We start from the raw sequence: 10,065 nt of genomic DNA, 5'->3' as shown, positions 1-10,065 counted from the left end.
AGAGAGAGAGAGAGAGAGAGAGAGAGAGAGAGAGAGAGAGAGAGAGAGAGATTTTTTTCTACCAGAAAGATTTTCAAAGAGAACAATATTTAGAGTACTCTTTTCTAAAAGGGGAAGGAATGAGGCTGTGATCCTTCATCCAGGGGAAGACTTTCATTGTTATTTACAATTAAAACTGAATTTTCCCTACAATTTCACAAAAGATACATTATGACACTAGGTAAAATTTCAGATAAGTAAACTATATTAAGGAAGTTAAATTGACAAGAAAGGAAAGGTGATGAGAAGGGCAAGAAAGCAAGGAATAGAAAGAAAGAATGTAGCTATGTAGAGAATGGAGAAAATGGGGAAAAAAGAAAAAGGGAGAAGGGTGAGGAGGAAGAGAACAAAATAATTTTTAAAAAGCAGAAGGAAAACATTACAAAGTCATATGAAGAACCTATTTTAAGAATCCATAGGTTTGAAAGGACACAGACACACTTAGCAATTCATAAGCGATGTTGTATTCATCAATGTGACTTTGAAGAGGTTATTTTTCAAGTACGAAAACCAGGGAGGAGATTAACTACTGGTCTGAAATGGGAGAAATCAATTCAAAACACACTTCCATGTGATTTGCTGTAAGGTTCTGGTCTGATGTAATCAAGTTTTGTGAAACCACTACCATCTGGATTTACTTACTTTGCATTCCAAAAATTTTCAAAAGCTCAAACTCTAGAGTTCAAGAATTGAGTAATGTTCTAAAAAAATCTTGAAACCAGCAAAGAAAATTGAGTTTAACTGTCTGCTTCAATGGATAGCTTCAGAAGGTAAATGAAATCTAGATTGTAAACTCAGAGCTTGAACTACTTCTTGAGCAGTTAGTATCTCCCCATTATATTTTATTCTCTTGGTTTTTTGCTATTTTAACTTTTCAAAGACATGCCCTCTCCTGTAGGTACCTGACACTCTGTAGAGTCTGCAGGCGCTTTCGGTTTCTTTCAAGTTCTAATTTTCTTTTTTCGATTTTGGCTTCTAAGTTTGCTTCATCAGAGGCCACATTGTTGAGCAAGTCCTTAGTTTTCTGAACTTGTGCCTGAGAATAACAAGATAGGTCAGTGTGTCAACATCAACTGTCATTCAAATATTTCATAAAAAGACATTTGTAAGCTATTGAAATATATTCGTGAAGTTAAAAGAAACTTGGAGGTCACCTTGTATAACTGCCTACTTTCAAGCAGTTTCAGAGCTTATGGATCTAGAAGTGGAGGAGGTCCTCAAAGGCCATCTAATCCAATCCCCTCATTTCCCAAATGAGGGTACTGAGGCTGAGAAAAATTTAAGGAATTGGCCCAAGGTCACAAAGGTAGTAAGTGGCAAGATCTAAACCCCAGATTCTCTAACTCCAAATTCAGAACTCATCTAAGTCCAGAAATATGGTTATTTATCCTTTATCAGAAGAGCTTCTTTCTTAAAATTTTTTGAGCTAGAAATAACCTGAAGGATCACTTCCCTCTCATTTTAGAAATGATGAAACTGAAGCTGCCCAGTGAGATGAAGTGATTTGTTCAAGGTTATAAAATTAGTTAATATTAAGTTGAGAATCAAGTCTTCTGACTCTAATCTATTGATCCTTTCATTAAATCATGATGCCTCTTCAGAGAAGTTGAATACAAAGTAGCACCACTTTCAGATAAGAAAACTGAAGTTCAGGTAAACCAATATCAATAATCATAAAGTAAATCAATTAGGTTTCCTAAGAAACCTAAAGGTGATAAGAGAAGCAGTAGCTTCCCAATGATGAAGATTCATTTGGTACTTAACACCTACTGCCTTGTATTATTAACTTTGATAAGCGATCATTCCCCTTAGTCTCATAAACAAAGGGAAATTAAAATCTGCCTAGTGTTATCCAAAACCAAATATTTTAACACTTTAAGAGGATCATAGTTCTATGATCTATAAAGAAGGGACCTCAGAAGTAATCTAATCCAGACCACTCATTTTACAAATGCAGAAACTGAGGCCCAGAATTTATGAATTAATAATAAAGCATTTATTAGCATTTATTATGCCAGGTACTAGGGATACAAGACAGGCCTTGCCCTCAAGGAGCTTACATTTTAATAGAGGAAGATAACACATAAAGGGAGCTAGAAGAGGGAAGAAGTAGAAGTAATAAAAATGGCCAGGAAATGACATGGAATCATGACTTCAGACAAAAAGAACCAAGAGCTCACTGATCAGAGCCCATTGTCCAAGTGGCAGAGGAGGATAAAAGGACAAGGATGATGGATGAAGCCCAGGTGGCATGGTTTGTGAATAGCTAGGAATTAAGACTAAGCTGCTGGAGGCAGCCTGGTGGCTCAGTGTATAGAGAATCAGGCCCAGAAACAGGAGGTCCTGGGTTCAAATTTGACCTCATAAACTTCCCAGCTGTGTGACCCTGGGCAAGTCACTTGATCCCCATTGCCTAACCTTACCACTCTTCTGCCTTGGAACCAATACATAGTATTGATTCCAAAATGGAAGGTAAGGATTTTTAAAAAGAAAGAAAAAAAAGACTAAGCTGCCAAGAGAAGTTTATAAATTTTCTTTATTGCGGCTTTTAGAAGGGCTAGTTCTTTATCTCTATGGTGTAATGTGGACTTCTCTTAGTCCTTGAAAGAAGGGGTGAGTACAACAGGTGGCTTCAACACAAATTTTCTGCTCCAAGATGCCTGCATGGGGCCCCTGGCCTGCCTTGATGTTTCCTCTACCACATCTCAGCCCTTCGTTGGCTCTCTCTTTTCAATTTCTCTTCTGCCCTGTTGCCTCTCTAACATTTGAGCAAGGCTGCAGAACTAACTCTCCCACAGCTGCTTCTATTCAACTTTGAAGTCTCACTCCTTCCTCTTAGTCTTAACTATTGTCATTCTAATAGGCAATAATTAAGCTTCTTCAAGCAAAGTTGTAGGAAAGAGTGTTATTAGAAGTTCATAATGGACTTTTGAGGCTAGGTGAAGGTGAAGAAATAGGTTATTTTCAAGCCTAGATTAGGGTGTTAACTTCAGTCCTAAAGATGTGTTTAAAATAATGCCTAACTAAAGTTCTAGGCAAATGCAGCTGACTCGGGAGTAAATGAATATGGATATATAGGCATATATTGGCATATATATTGGTACTTCAAAAGATCTTTGATTTCATCAATGCAGAGTTTCTTTCACTCCTTACAAATATCTAACTTATGGAGTATCTGAACATACAAAGAAAGTTCCACTAGAGAAAAAGTGGAAGTAGGGAGGCAGAGAGAAGTTAGGAAATATCTGTTGACAATGCTGCTTCACCTTTGTTATTGGCACTGGTGCTGTTTCTAACTTGTTTCTAATAGTTTCCATTATTACTTAGCAATAATAAGTATCAATAATATAACTATCATCCCTAGGGTTTTTACAACACAGGATGTATTCCTTTTTTTTTTTTTTTAATTTTTTTTAAACCCTTACCTTCCATCTTGGAGTCAATACTGGGTATTGGCTCCAAGGCAGAAGAGTGGTAAGGTTAGGCAATGGGGATCAAGTGACTTGCCCAGGGTCACACAGCTGGGAAGTGTCTGAGGCCACATTTGAACCTAGGACCTCCCATCTCTAGGCCTGGCTCTCAATCCACTGAGCTACCCAGCTGCCCCCTGAATTCTTGATTCCCTTTACTGCTAAGGGTAAAGGCCAGGCCCTATCTAACTGTGTCTTTCTTAGCACTTTCTAGAGTGTTTTTCACATAGCAATTACTCAAGAAATGTTTGCCAAATAATGAGATGAATGAAACACGTAAATTTTACATGAAAATTTTTAAATTTTCCTATTCATCTCTTAAGGGGAGGCTGAGCTAATGAATTTTCTCTCCAACATCTATATTACTGCTGAAGAATCTTACAAGATTTTGTGGTATAATGTTAATAATTTAAAAGAGCAATCTTGGAATTCTGGAGTGTCCTAAGCTGCTTATATTATCATTAACATGTACTGTCAAAACCACTATATTGATAAAGGTACATGGTTTTGTGTGATCAAGGTGACAATAACTGGGTATGAAAGTGTTAATAGCAAAACAACTTTACCAAAATATCTTTGACTGCAATCCTCATCACTTTTTCAGTCTCGTTTATCTCTAATGGTCTGGCAATTGCTTCTGTTCTCAGTTCCTATGAGCAAAAAACAAATAAATGAGTCCTGAAGAGACTATTATCAAAACTGACACTCCTAGAGTATCCTAGACCTGAATATGGCTAATGTATTTATTTAAATGACACATAAACATACTCTATTACATTATCTTACAAAATGTATGACTTGGTTCTCCATTTATACTATTTTATACGTTATTAACATATATTACCAGATGAAAAAATATTCTATTTATAAAAACTTGACAGATGCTGGTACAAACATATTCTCCTGGCTAAGGAGAGATTCATGCAAACCTGAGTAAGCCTTCAGGAATCATGACATTTGATTCTGACTTGTCTAATTATTCAAGTATTTCTTACCCATGTGGCATTCATCTGAACATATATATGCCTCTATGTAGTAGCATTACTTGAAAATACTCTGAAATTAGGTTATAAATTTTACCAAATAGTCTACTATTGGTTACTATTTTATCTATGTTTATATAAAAGGTGTGTATATTTCTTTTGTGAAGGCCAGCCTCTTTTATCCATTCATTCATTTATTCAACTACACAAATGTTTATTAAGTGCATACTATGCATAAATTAAACCACCAGCTTTACAATTTTTTTTTGCCCTGTGAGGAGTCATGGAATGTTATGGGAGATTCAATAGACTTACCTATGGGAGGCCAATAAGAGAAACAGAGTCTTAAATAGATGAAAATCTAAGACTCCTCTTTTGACTCCTTTTCAGATCCACACCTTTTCTTAATAGCATTATAAGTCCCATTGGAAAGCTTTAAACAAACCAGCATTTACTGGGTTAACAATTTCCCTATAAGAAAATTAAGATCCCTAAACTCTAAGAATATTCCTAAGTCAGTCAAGTTCAGAGCTAGACAAAACTTTATCCAACCAGGTGCAGTCCTCCCGATAAAAAATACAAGACTCAATTCATTTATGATATCTATAGAATATAGTTACGATTCTCAGAATTTGCTTGCTGACATCTAGGCAGCCAAAATTTGGCCTCGGACCCTGTTCTATCTTTACTTTGAAGCCTCCAAGGATTTTCTTTTGTATTATTTGTAACCTCTTTCAGCTGTAAAGTTTTTCTTTGTGTTCTTTGTGTGAAAATAGTATATAATAAACTCCATGCTCCTGGAGACATGAGCTGGAAGCATGAGCTATAAGACAACTCCAGTGTCCCATTATTTCCTTATCAACTAAACTGTCCTTATCTGATTATCAGAGATAATAAAGAGATCTCGATATACTTACCCATGTGCAGATACATGCAAGTACTGACTTCAAATGATTTAGGGCACACCTTAAGTGAAATGTATAGCCTGGTGGCATGGAGCAGCATACCATATATATTCTACCACTGTATTGCGTCATTGATGAGGGTATTAGAAGAGAATACGCAAGCTTCTACAAGTGGAATTTCATGGTAGACTGTATCTTTACCATCACACAATTGAATGAAAGATGTAGGAAACTTTAAAAATTCTACTGTGATTATTATTAATTATAAAAATTTTTTATTTGATAGAGTGAAATCACCACCTTAAAGACTCTTTTTCAAAAAGGTGTCTTTCATTCAAATAGCAAAAGTGTGAAAAATTCCTTGAAAAACATGAGATAATCTTATTTGATGACCCTCTGAGCAGTAATATCAGACAAGGAATGAAACAGAGAGGTATGATCAGCAGAGGTAGCTGTCACAGTCTTGTTAGAGATACAGCATAGATTACAAGTTAAAGAGAAATTCTCTACAGGTGAAGTTCTTCAAATGCTTCCTTTTGTAGATGCCACTATACTAGTTTCATCAAGTTCCAGATCACTATCAAGCTTTTAAAATGAAAGGCTACTCAAAAGACCTTGTGCTTGGAGAAACCAAGTGGATAAAGAATTCCTATTGTGCAGACTAGGATATTCAATTAGATGTACAACTTATAGAGGTTGTCAATCAGTTTATGTATCTCAGAGAGACACTGTACATGGACAATTAGTTGGGTCCCAAATTAAAGAAGAGGAATGGACTGCCAAAGAGAAATTGCAGAATGTCTTTAGTTACTCCAAACTTTCCCCTAAAATGAAGGCCTATCTTTTTATAGAAAAGTCTACTAGCTGTCACATGAGTACAAGTCATGGAACACTACAGTCTCTGAAGAATAAGAACTGAGTATTATTTAGAAGGCAATAGAAAGGAATATGATGGCTATAAACAGGCTGCAACACTTAAAAAACTAACAAGAAATACCAAAGTAAAGGATGTCATCAAAGAAATATATGATTGAAAAAGATGGGCTAAAAAGCTATAAAATTGTATACTCTTTGACTCAGCAACACCATTACTAGGCATATATCCAAAGAGATTTTTTTTTGAAAAAAGGAAAAGGGCCTATTGGTACAAAGATATTTCTAGCAGCAATTAATTGTGGTGGCAAAGAATTGGAAATTAAGGGACTGCCTGCCAATTGGGAAATAGCTGAACAAGTTGTGGTATATTATTGCAGTGGAAGTATTGTGCTATAAGAAATGATGAATAAGATTGTTTCATAAAAAACTGGAAAGACGTATATGAACTGATGTAAAGTGACAAGAGTAGAACCAGGAAAACACTGTACATAGTAACAGCAATACTGTATGGTGAACAACTTTGAATGGCTTAGGTATTCTCAGTAATATAATGATCTAAGACAATTCTGTAGGACTTGTGATGAAAAATGCTATCCATCTCCTATAAGAGCCAGTCTTACAACATTACTGTGGGTCTGAGACAGAAAGAGAGAGATGAATGAGTTTGGGATTGGGAGGGCAACACAAGGCACAGATAGTGAGTGCATCATGAAGAAGTTTATTTCATTACAGCTAGTATATTATAGGGCAATGTTACATAAGCTAAAGGACTAGGTAATCTTTTTACATAGATAATGGTTAGTAATGATTTACAATCTTGGTACAATGATGACTTAGTTTACCTTACTGAAGCTTAAACAAAGTTTTCTATAGGATAATTAATCAATATGTCAATGTGTAATCATCTAACCTAGATTCTCATAGACCTCCTACATCAGTAGTTTCTTGGAAGGATATGCAGTTTCTACCAAATACAGCAGGGAGGGGTTAGTAACCTTGAGTGAGATCATGGGACTATGTGACTGATTCTAGCTAGGCTATGGTTTTGATTTTACTGGGATCCGTTCTCACTACTGAGGGCTACAACCTCCAGAGAAAACAACTGATGCAGGAGCAAAGCATACTTATTTAAAACTTGATTTTTTTGTGTGTTTTTTGGTCATGTTTCTTTGGTAATGGCTAATATAGAAATGTTTTACATGACTGCACATGGATAATCTATATCAAATTGTTTAACTTCTCAAGGAGGAGGAGTAAGGGGATGGAGAGAATTTGGAATTCAAAAATTTTAACAACAAATATTAAAATGTGTTATTACATGTAATTTAAAAAAAGACAAAATATAAAAATTTAAGAAAAAAAAAGAAAAAGATGGACTAGTGATATGGTGAAAGCAAGAGATAACTGACAAGATACCACAAGTGTTTTCCTGGTATCCTTATGATACCAAAGGAAATGAATTAGTCCTCCTGCACATTAGGTGATCTCTATAGCAAATTTGTAGGAGGACTTAGGCAAGAATCCAAAAGGATGGGCAGGCATGGATGGGTTGCAGTATGCCTCATTGAAGGGCATATATATAATATAAATTCATTTGGTTATCTGAGTATTGCAAGGCACTGGGAATACAAGACAAAAATAAAGCAACCTCCACTTACAAAGAGCTTAACTTTACCAGAGAGAATATAGCATCTATATAAATAAGCATAATAAAAGACCATTTGAGGAGGTAGAGCACATAGTTTAGAGAAGGGGCAATAGACAAGGGGTCTGAGCCTTGAAGATAAGAATTATAAGTAGGGATGAAGAAAGAATGTATTCTGGCATAGGATATACCTGTATGAATGTGCAAAGGAGAAAGAGAGTACCAAATCTAAAACAGCTAGTAGTCCACTTTGGTTCAAATGTAGAATTTGTGAAGGGGAATACTGTGAAATAAGGCAGGAAAGGTTAACAGAAATCATAAAGTTTTAATAAAATCTGCCAGAATTTGTCCAGCCTACACTAATGATCCAGGTGAGGAGGAATATAGATTTGAATTAGAACAATGGATATGAAAAGGAAAGGACAAACTGTACAAAGACTGCAGTTTGAATCATAAGGACTTGTTACTAATTAGATATAAGGGGCAAAGGAGAAAAAAGGGTCAAGGTGACTACAGAGTTTCAGGAGGAAAAGGAAGACTCATTGGTAATAGTAATCCCTAGCAACTGGGAGAATAAGGATGTCATCAACAGAAAAAGAGATGGAGAAGGAGGAATGAACTTCAAAAAGAAGATTATCAGGTCTGTTTTAAATAAATTGAATTGAGGAACTACTGGGACATCCAGAGATGCTAGCATGGTATTGAAAATTAAGAACTGGAACAAGAAAGATGACATCAGAATCAGAGAGATAGATTTTAGAGTCCAAATCCTGTGTTAGCTCCTTTTCTAATATCAGTGTTATCACCCAACTAAACACCAGAGAAAGAGATATCTTTCTCAACTATGGATAGGGGAAATATTCTTGATCAAACAAGGGATTGAGAAGATCCAAAAAGAGGCAAATATACAATTTCAATTATACAATATTGAAAAGTTTTTGTGTAAACAAAATCAATGCTGTTAGAATTTAAGGGGAAACAATAACCTGGGGGAAATCTTTGCACTAAATTTTTCTGATAAATATCTGATAACCAAATTATGTAGGAAATTTTAAAAAAACATAACAAGAGTCATTCCCCAACAAATAAAAAATCAAAGGTTACAATAAGGTTGTTCTCAAAAGAAAAAAAGTCCACCAACTATATGAAAAAAATACTCTCTCACTAACAATAAAAGAAATGCGAATTAAAGCAACTCTGAGGTTCCATTTGATACTCATCAGATTGGCAAAAATGATTAAAAAAAAAAAAAGGAAAATAACAAACAGAGGAGCTGTCATAGGCTAGGCAGAACAATTTAATTAATAATTAGTCCAGCCATTTTGGAAAGCCATTTAGAACTAAGCCTCCAAAATCATCAAACTGTATATCCTTTGACTCAGAAATATGACTACTAGACTTGTATTTCAAAGAAATCAAAGAAAAAGGAAAGAATCCATATGCACAAAAACATTTATAACAATACTTTTTGTTGTAGCAAAGAACTGGAAACAAAGATAGTGACCATCACTACCTGGGAAATGGCTAAATAAATTATGGTATTTAAAAAAAATAAAATAAAATATGGTATTTTAATAGAATAGTATGATGTTTTAAGAATGGCAGAAGACAAATTCAGAGAAATTTGAATGATAATTGCAATTCCAAAATGATTAATCACGCTTCCCAACTCTTGTTATGAACTTGAAGTACAGAATGATTTATACATTTACAAACATAGCCAAAGTTTATATTTATTTTGCTTAATTATGGTCCTTTCTCACAGAGGGAAGTAGTGACTGTAAAAAGAAAATAAAGAGAAGAACATGAGTAAAACTCTAAAAAATATTCAGAAGAGAGCAGAAGGAATTTCAAAAGCAGAGCAATATTAGAACTACCAAGTTAAATTTAAAATAATCTTTTAAAAACTATCTGTGTTTAACAGTGTTATATATAATCCTTTTTGTTGTTGTTCTTTATATAAGGAAATGTTCAAGTTTGTGGATGTTTGTCAACTTCATAATAATAATTAAAAAAAAGTCAGGCAGATTTGCAGCTATCCTTTCCAAGGAAGGGGAAAAGAAGCTATAGGAGTGAATAAAAGATTTGTCCAGTGAGGGGAAAGAAGTGTGCTGAATTTAACTGAACATAAGAAAAAGTGTAGCAAT

At 34.8% G+C, this 10,065-nt stretch overlaps 1 protein-coding gene across 1 annotated transcript in view; it reads right to left on the bottom strand.

Moving 5' to 3' along the window:
• The window catches only part of CLUAP1 (clusterin associated protein 1), a 45,438-nt gene that overhangs the window by 21,374 nt on the left and 13,999 nt on the right, over positions 1-10,065 (bottom strand). Inside the window, exons 6-7 of the mRNA XM_044657987.1 lie at positions 4,076-4,159; positions 942-1,075 (exon numbers count right to left, since the gene is read on the bottom strand). Coding sequence (XP_044513922.1) covers positions 942-1,075; positions 4,076-4,159 — 218 coding nt within the window. The remainder of the gene's footprint in view (positions 1-941; positions 1,076-4,075; positions 4,160-10,065) is intronic.

Source organism: Gracilinanus agilis, chromosome 1, assembly GCF_016433145.1.
Source record: "Gracilinanus agilis isolate LMUSP501 chromosome 1, AgileGrace, whole genome shotgun sequence".
Taxonomy (NCBI): Eukaryota; Metazoa; Chordata; class Mammalia; order Didelphimorphia; family Didelphidae; genus Gracilinanus; species Gracilinanus agilis.
Note: the sequence above shows the minus strand (reverse complement) of the source record. Positions and strands in the feature narration are given on the sequence as shown.